The sequence below is a fragment of the Egretta garzetta genome, unplaced genomic scaffold, assembly GCF_000687185.1.
Source record: "Egretta garzetta isolate BGI_Z169 unplaced genomic scaffold, ASM68718v1 scaffold2, whole genome shotgun sequence".
Lineage (NCBI taxonomy): Eukaryota > Metazoa > Chordata > Aves > Pelecaniformes > Ardeidae > Egretta > Egretta garzetta.
Genome location: NW_009258894.1, coordinates 1,783,651 through 1,797,712, shown reverse-complemented (window position 1 = coordinate 1,797,712; position 14,062 = coordinate 1,783,651). Strand labels below are relative to the sequence as shown.

Sequence of the window (14,062 nt, the reverse complement as noted above, 5' to 3'; positions counted from 1 at the left end):
TTATTGTTTTTGAGCTTCCATTGATTTCTGGAATTCCTTCTTTGAAATGATGCCTTTACCATCTGGGTCATGCTCTTTGAAAGCATCTGAGTTAGTCAGATCTTTTAACTTGAGGAACATGTCAAAGAACTTCAAAATCATTTCTACGTTGCTAGATGATTCTACAAGTGTGTCTACCATTTGTTTTCCAATAGTTCCATTTACAACGTTACCTAAGTAGTGTGTTAAAACAGGAAGTTATTTGGCATCGCTACATTTTGAACAAATAAATTCCATATTCATGCTGAGAACAGGACAAAAATATTCTTGTATCTTTGTAATTTTTCTTTCAGCGTGCTTTTTTGTACCAGCCCTCTTTTTCATGACTATATATATTCCAGCATAATTATTAAAGAAATATGAAATAGGTTTTTTCCTAGCATTACATAAAGGCAATTAACAAACAATTTAGAAAGATTAATGTAATTATCATCCTTTACATTATAAAGCTGAGATAATCATATTTGACCATAAAGAAAACCAGGTCCAACCTTCAAGCAGTGACAAGAGCATCACTACCATATCCTTTAGCAGATCTAGCAGTTCTTTGAGCAATTCAATCTGAGCAGAGTCCTGTAAAAAAAAACAAAAAAAGGATTATAAGGTAGTTTTTCTTTGTATTTATCTGGAAAACTAAATACATCTGGAAAAAAACAGTATGCAGGATGGTAATCTATAGGTAGTTCACATTCTTCAGCAATATTTCATTGTCATTTTATTATGATTACTAGCAGAAGCCTTATACAATATGAGGGTAACTTACTACAACAGAAGTATTAATACCATAAAGATAAGCTTTAACAATGCATTAAGGAGGACTGAAGTGCAGACAAGGGACAGCAGAAACTCACAAAATTGGTTACTCCACAGATCTGGCAGTATTAATCTCAGAAAGAATCTATCCTTTCTCACTTCACAGGGAATATTTAATGGCATATGAATTACTACTTAAACAGAACCAGAACTGTTTGGCTTAACTACAGAACATTGTAAGTCTAACATGGTTTTGTGACTAACATTAAGGACTTACAAAACCATCAAGTATCCTCAAAATTCTGGTATACTTCTGTAGGGTGGGAAGAAATCTTATGAGTAAGTCAGAGGGTAGCAGAGACACTAAGAGTGTTGGATTCAGTACCTAGTGGCTTGAACGTATGGGTACATTAAGCAGAAGTCACAAAAAAACATAGAAGCCTGAAACTGTGAAGAGGGGTGGAACTCCACAATGCCCTGCACAGTGTAATGAACACTGCTGCCCTCCTGCTCGGTGCCTGTCATGAATTAACTGGGTAAGCTAACTGACTGTCACATTCCCTACCTCTTTGAATCTTTCCCAGCTTTTCTCTTGCCCTACTGAGCTGTAGCATGGGAACGATGCTTTTAACGGTGCTTCAAAAGCAACGAAGCTCGTGAAGGGTATAGTGCACAAGTCTTACGAGGAGCGGCTGAGGGAACTGGGGTCGTTATGCCTGGAGAAAAGGAGGCTGAGGGGAGACCTTATCGCTCTCTACAACTACCTGAAAGGAGGGTGTAGTGAGGTGGGTGTCAGTCTCTTCTCCCAGGTAACGGGCGATAGGACAAGAGGAAATGGCCTCAAGTGGCGCCAGGGGAAGTTTAGATTCGATATTAGGAAATTTTTTTTTCACCCAAAGGGTTATCAAGCACTGGAACAGGCTGCCCAGGGAAGTGGTCAAGTCCCCATCCCGGGAGGTATTTAGAAGACGGGTAGACTACGTGCTTAGGGACATGGTTTAGTGGTGGGATGGCAGGGTTAGGTTAATGGTTGGACTTGATGATCTTAAAGGTCTTTTCCAACCTAAACGATTCTATGGTTCTATGATTCTGCTCTGACAGATCATCAGGTTTTGGCAACAGGGAGGAAGGAACCCAATTACCACCTTAATTATTGGCAGTAAGTTAGATACGATAAAAAGTGAGTGCACAGTGGTGATTAATGCTAAAAGGAGTGATATGAAGATGCTAGTCCCGAGATTTAGTCTTGGACCTCTACATCACAATAGCCCCATGCACAGCAAATGAGTATCAGCACATTAACTGCTTTACAGCTTTCAAGATTCACTTTACTGTAATTTATAAACATATGCAAAGAAGGGTTACTTGACTACTGAAAATACCTGTGAAAGTTTCATCTGCATATTGGCAAAGACATGAAGAAAGCCAACAACCGCATCCCACAGCCTGCTATGAGCCAGACTCTGTTGATTACCTATGCAAGGCCCCTATAAAAATTAAGAAAATGACATTTTTTATTTATATAAAATAAATCAAACCAAACCAAACAAACCAATTTGCTTTCCTAAGATTTTTCCCTGCAAAAATAAAAGAAGAAACTTCAGGCTTCCATGAAGCTTCATGAGAAAGCTTTCCAAGGTCTCCTTGGTATCTAGTGCACAAATCCTGGATTGTATAATGTTAAATATTCAGCCATTCACATGTTTTAGTACTAACTTTACACTGGGCCAGTGATTCCATGTAACTTTATAAAAATTAAGAAAAATAAAGCCAAAGTATTTGCAAATTTATGATAGGACTTCATCAGGCCATGTAATCATAGAACTTCACTGTTAGTACCTTGAGCAAAACATTTCGTTTACCTGGATATATTCTGTAAGGGAATTGAATATTTGTTTGGTGACAGCCAAAGCTTTAGAGAAGTTACGTTGTCCTGATTCATCAATGACATCCTTTCCTGAATAGTACCAATAGAAGTCACTGATTGATTCCTAAGGAAAAAAACAATGTTATATTTTCTAATTCTGGATTCTGTTTGCAATATCTAGTGCCTGCATTTGTATCACCAAAAGTTGAATCATCAGCAGATGAAGTTTAGTATTTCTGTGTCAATCTACTTCTAATTACAATAACTTTTCGCATTTTTATCTAACTACGCTCCCTGCAGAAAAGAAAAATGAATTAAATTAACAGACATATAGTTTCACACAGAATTCTGAAAGGTCATCTATTTTAAAAGGAAAGAAGAAATTAAATAAATTAAACGAGAATTCTTTATTTTAGATATCCTTGAAAAGAGGATCTTCACCTTTGATTCCAGCAAAACGTGAATTTATGAAAATGGAGGAAAGGCAAATATGCTATACTCCATTTTACTCTGTTTTTTCCTCACCTGAAGACGCAAGAGATAGTCAACTGTGCTAATGATAATATTCACTGTTGTGGTGTTGCCCATCTGAGTACGTAGGTAATTTTGAAAATCTGAAATAAGAAGCAATTTGTGCTTGATTAGTATATATAGGAATAAAAAAAATACAAGGTTATTTTCCTATTTTCATGGAGAATACATTCTTTTTAAGTACCTTGTTGGGTACAGATGCTTATGTGGTGAAAATTGAGCTACAGTAGATCACAGTATAAATACAACTGAAGAACCGTTATCCACATGACTTGCAATAGGCTTTACTATTAAGGATAGCATAAAAAATGAAATTACATTAAAACTTAAAAATTCAAACTGAACTCCACAATTCAAACTGTTGGCATGCCAGTTTCCCCTCAGAAAACTAAAAGAATTAGAGGAAAAAAACACCCATTAGAATAGGTTCTATTCAACTCTGTTGAAGAACAGACTCATCACATTTTTTCCCCCAAATGAATTCAGTTCACTTACCATTGTTATGCCCTTCACAGAGCAGTTGTAAAAATCTAAATAGATCTCGAGTAAATTCATCATGCTGCAACACTTTTTCACCTTTAAAATATATAAGTACAATAAATATGTGACAACTGTTATGATTAAGTATGCAGAACACATAATCATACAGCAACCTTTAAAACTGGAATTCTAATAAAAAACAGTATTATAAAAGCATTAAAGCAATTTAAAAGAAACAGACTGATAATAATGAAAAGGAAAACTGATACAGAAAAAGCAAAGCCAGAATATTTAGCACTCCAATGCATCCATGGTTAAAAAAAAAAAGGAAGAAAAAAAAAGAAAGCAACAGGATATGTATCTAATAAGTAAATGGTTAGTTGTAACTAAAATCATGCCTTAAATAAGAAGGACACTTCTTTAATAAGCATCAAACTGTTTATCCAAGCTGAACACACAACCTGCTGCAGACCATAAAGCTAAACCTAAAGGTATCTGGGAAGATGCAATGAAAGATTTCCCTCTGTATTTGCAACACATTTTTGCAACAGTAGTATTGAAAACTGTAAACCCAAACATACCACGCTCACGAACGATGACTGTGGATCAAAGAAAAATAACAAGAATACAGGATAAGAATATTGGAAGTTACAATGTTTTTCTTAAAAATTATTGCTAAAGGTTTCGTTGATATAAAGCATATTCAGAACTCAAAACCTAGAATTACTTATAGTATGTAGCAGTATAGTAAGTAAATAACAGTTCTAGTTAAAGAAGGAAGCACAAATAATGTTTTAAGCACTACTGGAATAAATTTCATTCTACTTACGAGTTCCTTCTTCAGTAACCATTCCCAGGCCTTCTGCTTTATTTTGTCTCTCAAACGCATTCAAGTCAAGAACACTTATATTGAAGGAAAAAAAAAATAAATCAGGAAAATGTACTATAGTACACAATAGAAAATTTTCTTCTAGGAAATCTCTGGAGGCCTTTAACAACTAGTCTTGACCCACTGTGACAATGCCTCATATTTTATTTAATATGAATATTAAATAAAAGAGCTTGGGATGAAAATAAACTTCCATTGTCCATTGCTGAGAAGATATGAGTCTCAGGTGAGGTCACACCACTTACCGAACTTCACTTCCAGTAAATGTCATTCACGATTTCATGTATAAATGAAAAGCAGAGAAGGAACCTGAAATATTACTCTTTATATTGACTTAAACCTGCCTGCCAAAAGGACATTACTGCAGTTGTTTCTCAGTCACACTGTTTTCCACTAAGCCATCACCATTATTTCTATTATATTGTTACTGTATATATTACGCATAATTATGTTACTCAGAAGACATATGCGGAATCAGAGATTCCCTGTCTTCCAAGGTCAAAATACACTGATACCTGAATTTTCTTTTGCTAACTTAGTATAGCCTAGCACATGGGAGAGCAGATGATGATTCTTCTCACCATCCAGTCAGAATACTTTCATTCAAACAGTCCAAATATAATTCTACAATTATCTATTTTTTTCAGTTAAACAGCAATGCAGTCAAATATTCTACTAACAACATCATTAAAACCAAAAGCATTTTTTAAAGCATCATTTTCTTTCTCTTGTCAGTGCTGAAATCATTTTATCAAAACGTTTTTTAATAAAGTCCTAACAATACATATACACAATTGGTAATATCACTGTGGGCCCTGTTTGAGCAAGTCCTTGCTAAATTGTTCTACATAAACAGAAAAATTACAAGATAGAGGTTATTTAATTAGGCTGCAACTACTCGGCGATAATTTCTGCAGTGCAGGTCACCATTCGTTCCACATTTTTTCCTGTCTTCCTACAGCTCCCTCCATTTCTAATTCCCAGTCTACTCCTTCAGAACTCTTCTGTTGCTTTAAAAGGCTGAGAAAAGGAGGTTGTCTAATGTGAGAGGAATCAGAAAAACCAACAGTTTTCCACCTTCTTTATGGTAATCCTTTACCTTAACTAATTTGAACTTCTGGTTTATCAAGGGAACGGACTACTACAGTCTCACTGGCCACATGCCATCTCTAACAAACCTGATACATATGCAGAGGATTCAGATGAAGAGACAGACATTATGTAACTCCTCAGAGATGTGCAGAAACTGAAAGCTTAGTAAAGCTCCACTGGCCTGTCTCTCCTTCAGTGATGGCTTTTCTCCAGTCTTAGAACCACCCAGACAGAAAACTTGAGGAATCTGGGACCAGTAAAGGAGTCATTCCATTTTACTTTTCTGCCCCTCCAAACTAAGCCTTCAAAGGTATACACAGTCTTTGCTTTATTTTCTCCTTTGGAAGAATACTCTAATATACTATACTGCTGATTCGCAAAAATTTCCCACAAGAGTTCTGCAATCTGTGACTCCTGTAATTTAAATCTAACAAATCTACCTGCACTGAGCAATAAGCCAATCCGAATAAAACTGAAACTGTAGTAACACGATTTATGTTTTTACCTGCAGGACTGCATCAAGCCAGAGAGACTTTGAAAAAATCCAGCATCCTTTTTCTCCTTCAGGTAGTCTAGCATTTTCTAGAGGGTACAGATTTGGGGGGAAAAAAATAATCTATATTAAAATTATATGAATTAACAACTCCCTGAATTACCATTCGAAATGCAAATCACGGACAAGCAATAATATCATTTTTATTGTACCACAAATACCCATTTATTCACTGCTTAGCTTAAAATTAACTGCACTAAAATAAAACCATGACAAACCACTAAAACTCTCAAAATTACCTGCCACCTCTATACAAGTAAGACTCACAGTAGTTAAAAAGCATTACCTGTTGAACTATGGTATTCCCACCATTTAGAATAGCAATACCAAGTTTTAGTGTTTCAACAACCATGGGTCCTGTGTGACCTGTCAAAACAAGGATACAGTCAGTAAAACTTGCAATTATGAACTGTTCAATCAGAAAAGCAGTCTGGAAATTTTACCTCGTATACTTGTAATTGACATTTATTTTGCCTCATTGTATACCATACACAAATTGTGTATGATATACATATCATAGGTATAATGACATAATACACTATGTATACGTATAGCATTATACATATGATACACATATCATGTATACTTTTAATACTTCACAGAACATTACCTTTGCTTGCACTAATCATCTGAAGGACCATCTCAGCAGCTCCACGATCATGTAAGCGAGCTTGCTGGTAGAGAGTTCTCTGTTTTTCCATTTCTTTCTCCTGGGTTGGGAATAGAAATGAGAACAGAATACAGACTGGAACGGATTCAGGAAAAATAGGAAGATGAGAAATATGAAGTTGTTGAAGGCCATCTGCCTCTATAATCCATGGCTTGTTTGATTCCAAAACATCAGAACACACCATCTTTTATATGAATATTATAGTAAACCAGCTCAATACACACTGTGTTATCCTTGCATTTATTCTAGTGGACATATTTAAACTACTTGCACATTAGGTGATGAGAAATAAATGTTATTTAAACTCTTACCTCAAATGTCTTTTCTTTTTCTTCTTCTTCCTCTTCTTCTTCTTCCTGACAGCTCTTTTTATGTTAGAAACAGAAATCACAAGATTTTGCTTATTATGAAACATAATGCCTATTTTCGCTATAGTATTTCTACAAAAAGTGACCAAACCAATTTTTTAAAGCAATAATTAAAAGCATTACGAAGATTTAAAATACTTGTAATCATAAATATTTGTGCTCATCCACACTAAGAAGCTCATTTTCCCTAACTACATATACACCCTGTAACTGCAGACTATGTGTTCTTGTGTCGTATCTCTATTTATACCCACAATATTTATCTTCACAGTCAAACTCTTCTCACATGTAAGCTGTAATCAGTATGTTGCAGAAACAGATTGTCAACTTATTTTTGACAGACTTCAAATTTTAACTCCAAAATAATTACCCAAAGAATAAAGATAACTAACACCTTAGGACTGCTTATGAGTTAATCCTGTACAAAACAAAGTGCCAAGTGATATCCACAGGACTGCACCTACTGGAACTTTATACTATTATTTTAATGTAGGAAATGTCCCACTATATATATATAACTCTGATCAGCATTTGCTTCATTAAAAACATAGAAATTACTAGTATCAAGAAGTCCATGCATGAAACAGAAGGAAAAGGTTTAAAAAGCATCTAGAATTAATAGGAAGTACCTGAGTGGAGCGAGGGATGGAGCTTGAAATGATATATTTACCTTTGCCATCATGGCGGAATAGGCAATATATAAAGGATCATCTTCTAGTTTGCTATAAAGAGTAAAAAATACTTAAAATTATTTTGAAGTGTAGTAATAAAAAGATGTCATACTCCTACTAATATTTAAATACCATTTTTATTAAAGGGCATTTTATTGAAATAGATACACGTGTCTACTTGAAATGCTATTACACTTGAAAATTATATTATAAATGTATTTTTTTATCTCAAACCGAGTCTCTGTAACTTTTTAATTAAACAATTTAGAGGTACATTTGGACATCCAACTTAGTCATGTTGGGTAAGTAAGGATGACTGGTCATTGCAGAAAACTATTTTGGAGATGTAAGTTAGAATAATTATAACTGTCAGATGGCAAGATTGTGTTAGTCATACAGAAAAAGTGTATGAAACACTGGAGTACTCTACTCATACAAAATACATATTCTAATCAACAGTCTAAATTCAAAACAGAAACTGCCACTGGAAGAGATTCATGCTAGTCATCAATGGAACCTTTTCTGACATACTGAATAAAATGTAATTAATACCAACAAGAACGCACATCTGTTACCAGCAGAGACCAGGGGAGGGTACTCTGATTGAACCAGCAGTTTCTCTAGACTTTATGTTTCTACGAGAATTCATGCTCAGTTATTTCTACACTGGGTATTTACCAAGGTTTTAACATGTCAAAAATAGTCAATATTTGTCTCAATATAAAGGTTATACCGATTTGAAATACATGAAAACTCTAATGAAACTGAGAGGCAAAAAAGTATTCACCATGCACCGTAATGAACTGCAGTCGTGTTAAATCACTTCTGTATGTTATTAGAAATTCAGTTACTGTGTGCTTTTACTCAATGTGCTTTTCAACACAGGTCTTTTTACCTTCTCTCCGTGAGAGCACTGCGACTAAAATAGAGGATAATCTGATGAAGTGGATCAGGCTGTTTCTTCTCGGTCTCTTCCTCTTCTTCTTCATCTTTTTTTGGAGGTGTCTGTCTCAAGATTTATATCAGAACATAAAAATTAAGCTTCATGAGTATGAAAAAAAAAGAGTAATTAAGCTTAGGAAAGGATTTCAGTAATTTTATTCTGTCCAATTTGTATTAATTTCCAGTACTCATCTTAGCAGCTTACAGCATTACAACCTGCAACATTATGTGCCTGTATGACTCAGAAGGAGTTAAGAGTATCTGATTGTTATTCATATTTGATAGTAACATTAGAAGTTTCTCATTTGCAAGGTACTGAGAATGAGACAGTGAAAGTCTTAAGGAAGCCTTATTCAGCAGAAATTATGTGTTTCCAGTGGACCAGAATTGAAGGAAAGTCCCAGCTCAATTATTTAGCAGGAGAATTACTGGTAAATGGAACTATTTTTAATAAAATCATCAGATATATCCTATTCAGATTACTGTTTGCGACAATATTTTCATGTATCATTTCTAGGTAACCTTGATTCAACAAATGTAAGGACTGTTTATTGTCAACTTTGAACATTTTTGGCAGTTTGAAATATAACATAGCTGGCACTGGCAAAAGAGCAACATATCAGCTTTACCTTACTTGTGTTATCACCACTTTGTAGGGTTTTTAATTATTGTAGAATTATTGTAATTATAGTAATAATTGTAATTACACAGGTTTAATTTACTTCTCTAGTAAATCTGAAAGAACTGTAATTAATTGTTTTGATTAATGGCCTCCTTCCTTCCTTTAGAAAGAAGCAACAAAGTCAAGCAAAGACTGGGACCATATAATTGCCCAGAGTATGAGAAAAATGTATTAGCTGTAATTTGGAAAAATCATACAACCTTCTATTACCAGTGGGTCTTTAAAAAGCACATGACTGCTTCTGCTAACGCTGAAGCATCTCCTGATATATCTTCATGTAATCCATGAAGCCATATATTAATTTTCATGGTGTTTAGACACTAAGGAGATAGGGCTCTTTTAGAAGTATTTTAGACAAACTACAGAGAGGGAAGGAAAAAAAAACCACCAGTAGGCTTTCTGAATCAATATTCAGTAACAAAATGCTGAAGTTTACCAATCACTTTTGTCAAGTACACATGTAAACTAAATTTTTGCTGAATATGGCTGCTTGTATTTACTTCTCCTTATGATGTATCAACAAGAAAACAGCAAAATTAATTTGTATCAAAGCTGAAAATGTTAAAATTAAATATTATGCATCAACAAAAATTTTTAAAAGGGGAAAAGGATCAGTTGCGTCAAGCTTTAAAAAACCAGTAGATAAAATATAGGAACATAGGAATTACCATAACGACAAAAATAGTCTGACAGTTCATCTAATCCATTTCTCTTCCCAAGAATGAGTATCACATAGTTCGTCTGAAGGCATAAACCACCTTAATGCACTTCAGCGTGCACCACAGGATGGATGTCTTTTTGACCACAGCAGGAAATGACCTTATGCCCTGAAGCATAAGGATTAATATTTTATAAGTTTATGCATACGCATACAGTACACAAAAATTAAATATAGGTTATAATAGAGACATAAAAGATACACTGAAGTGGGCACTGAAAAATATGCCCAATTATGTCAGTACTTACAGCCAAATCCTGAACTAGTTTCTCCTCAAATGAATATTCCTCTGTTTCTATCCAATAGTTCTGATAGCCATGGAGGAAGAGGTTAATAGAACGGTGCCTGGGGGGGTTGTGAAAGTGAGATCAAGAGGGGTAACGAAATAGAGTATCACAGCTCAGGTGGTTAATGATTAGTAAGGATACGTATTTGTACAATTCTGATCCTCTGATTGGTCAGTGAAACAAAACGCCAAATGTAACTAACATTCAGTGACAAATCTGCATGTACTTCTGAATATTCTTACTAGTATTTTTATACACGTATGTATATATGACTTTTTGTTTTGAAGGCTTTGGGAGTGCTATTATATAGTATACATAAAACCGCAGGACTGGAACCTTAATGCAAGCATGGGAAAAATACACACTTGAACAGACTGAGAATGAGTGGGTGGGATTTACACCTACAAGATGTAAATCTGGTGTACTAGATTTAGGACATTGAGACAGCAGAAGTTGGCCATCAACACCAAAATAATTATCAAGTGCTTTACAGCACGTTATCTGCATACAGTCATTGCCTTCTTCCACACTGAGAAGCCTAACCTCAGCTTCTTTTCTTTTAGTTCCAAATAAGGGCAGTATTAATGTGTCCTCAAAGAAGCTGGATTAGAAATACACAAAACCTGCTATAGAAGATGACCAATTTTAGAAAACTCTTAGGCGTATTAATTACTATTATACAGTAATCATTAATTTAACTTTCCACAGAAAATACAGCTCATGGCAATAAGACTACACGTAATAATGGCCAAACCAATTCATCTTTTCATTACATTTGGGGGAATATTGCCATTTGAGGTTCACTACATGAGGTTATAAAGGTTGTCCCACACAGCCTTTTCATTTACTTTTATCCTGCACCACTAGCAAGAGCTATACAAATTGGCTGTATATCCTAAGACTTGTTTAAGTACACTGTGCACATGAATAATTATTTTATAACGGAATAGCTATTGAGCCACCTTCTAGGCTTTCCTGCTGGCACTGGTGCCATTTTATTATCAAATTTCAAATAACTGACCAATCAGAATCCCCTCTGAAAATTGTACAAATTCATGTTTTATGATAACATTAAATCATGGCTGGGAAGGAATAAGTGTGCGCATAAGGAAGAGGCTCTCCACAAGTTACATTACCGTTAACTTGAGTATAAGCCTGTCATACTGAGTTTTTTCATGTACTTTTTCCAGCCAAACACGTTGAAAGGTGCTCAGGAAGAAATTGCTAATTTTGTGTCTGAAGAAAAGCATATAGGTTTTCATTGAAGAAAGGCACAAGTTAAATTCAATAAAGTAGTAATTCGTAAACTGTGTCTGAAAAATTGCCATGTACAACTTCGCTGTATCTATGTGCATATACAGATGGCAGACAATAAGACAGATTTTTTACAAATTAATTTCCTTAAAACATCAAACATAAATACATACAACTCAGAGAAAACATTTATTACATAAGACACTTTTTCAAAGCCATGTACATCCATTAAACACAGAACATGACGAATTAGTATTTCCTAACTTAAATGATGTTTTTTTCCTTGAAAAATAAAAATATTTTAAAATACAACTATTTCTTTTGTATCTCCAGGCACTTCTTGGTAAAGGGAGTACTTGGAATATTTACAGTAGAAGTTAAAGTAATTTTTCTGTGATTTAACAAACACCTGCACATGAATAGACATTTCAATTTCTGAAATACCTCACTGGAATTCCTAAAAACTGATACATCTAAGAATGTATTTTGAAGAAAATTAAATTAAAAAACAGAGATTAACATTGAATTATATTGAAAGCCACCTAAATCTCCAGGAAGTTTTCAAAAGAAAGAGCTCATTATCTACTGAAGATATTAATCTTTTCTAGGATAAATGAAAGGGTACTACCATGTTTGCTTACTGCCCTTTAAATTAATTGATTCTAGCATCAAATTTATAACTAACACTCCCAACATAGAAGATAAGGAGAGCTGCATTTTAAACTCTGTTTCAAAGGGATTTACATGGCTCCTAGAATTAATCATACCCTGCTTGAAATAATCTCCCTGGGGTTCAGAGATGTCTTAACAACACAATCAATTTAAATGATGGAGATAGTTACAGGTGTATAATAGTGTGATAGCCTTATTTTCCTGTCAGAACCGTATGATTTATCTAGAAGAACTAATGAATTTAAAAACTTTGTTCTACATCTATCAATTGATAATATACCTAGAAGTCCCTGCTTGTTGCTGGGGTTTTGGATTAGATGACCTTTAAAGGTCCCTTCCAACACAAACCATTCTATGATTTTATGATTCTAAGCCCGAAGTGTTTTTTCACTCTTGCCTGTTTTGAAGTGCAGACACCACAATTAATTGGCTAAAATAGCTTTATGACAGTTTTAGAACCTACAAGATGAAATAACTGGACAGATTTGCCTCACATTCATATTTAAATTAGAAGTAAACTCCACCACAAACTCTACCATGAAGTTTGAGAAGAACCAACCTCAAATCTTTTTAACACAGAAAGTTTTTAATGAAAATTACAGATAATGTAAATGTTGTACTTCTATGAGTATTATTCCATATTCTCTTGAAAATGAAAATACAGATTCATAACCCATTTTGCCCCTTGGCAAGTGTTCCATCAACCTCAAAAATATTAAAAATTAAAGTGTTTTCTTAAAGGCAAAATAAAACGAACCATTTTTATCATTTGGGTGCTCATACATATTCCAAACATTTTAAGAATTTATAAATCTAGAATATGGTTGTAAAAAAAAAAAAAAAAAGCTCACAAAAATGTTATACTGAAATGGGTGCTCTTCATACCACTTCCTCTTGGTTTTCCAAACACAATGCTTGAAGATGAAATGGTCAACACTAGCCAATTTCTTCTTATGTTGAACTTAAACCTTTTCATTTCTCTGGTTCTTTAAAGATTGCCTGGTGGTAGTGTGACATCTTAGGGAAGTTGTTATACTCTAATACTACTACTTTTTGTAAAGGAAGGGTATGTGCTTTTTACAGTATAACTGGCTTTTTATTTGCCTTGTACAAACCTAATATTCTTCCAATATGTTAGTGGCACAGCTACAGACCTTTAGCTGACATGAAGCAGACAGAATGGCTTTCAAAAAGGCATTTAAAAATGCAATGCAACTCTTCTGTTAAAAACTTTGCAAACAATCTTTGAACAAAAATATTAATCACGAAAGGTGAAAAAGTGCAGAAGAAGGTGAGAAGCAAACTAATTAAAGACGTGCTTAGGCTGTATCTGAATAAAAAGCAGATTTATTGAGAAGGAACAGGGTAAAGGAGACGACCCCAATACCACATGGTCTTAATATTCTGTTTATGGATGGATCCAGGCACAGGATGCACTTTATCTTGGACTTTGTGGTATCCACATTCAACTGGAGTAAGACACAGAGCAACACACAAGTCCAAAATGTCATTCTGCACTGCTCTGCCCCAATAGCTGCTTTAATGCATATAACATTCTGATGTAGTAGCTAAAAATTGCCTCAGACAAGGGAAA

The 14,062-nt window shown here is 34.5% G+C and overlaps 1 protein-coding gene across 1 annotated transcript in view; it reads right to left on the bottom strand.

Moving 5' to 3' along the window:
* Positions 1-14,062, bottom strand: part of RYR3 (ryanodine receptor 3) — a 314,923-nt gene that overhangs the window by 24,812 nt on the left and 276,049 nt on the right. Inside the window, 16 exon segments of the mRNA XM_035889788.1 lie at positions 1-3; positions 5-212; positions 531-612; positions 2,175-2,279; positions 2,655-2,783; positions 3,185-3,273; positions 3,686-3,766; positions 4,252-4,269; positions 4,500-4,573; positions 6,157-6,233; positions 6,491-6,570; positions 6,815-6,914; positions 7,186-7,239; positions 7,913-7,964; positions 8,809-8,918; positions 11,679-11,778. The exon segment at positions 1-3 is cut by the window's left edge and continues 1,093 nt beyond it. Coding sequence (XP_035745681.1) covers positions 1-3; positions 5-212; positions 531-612; positions 2,175-2,279; positions 2,655-2,783; positions 3,185-3,273; positions 3,686-3,766; positions 4,252-4,269; positions 4,500-4,573; positions 6,157-6,233; positions 6,491-6,570; positions 6,815-6,914; positions 7,186-7,239; positions 7,913-7,964; positions 8,809-8,918; positions 11,679-11,778 — 1,362 coding nt within the window.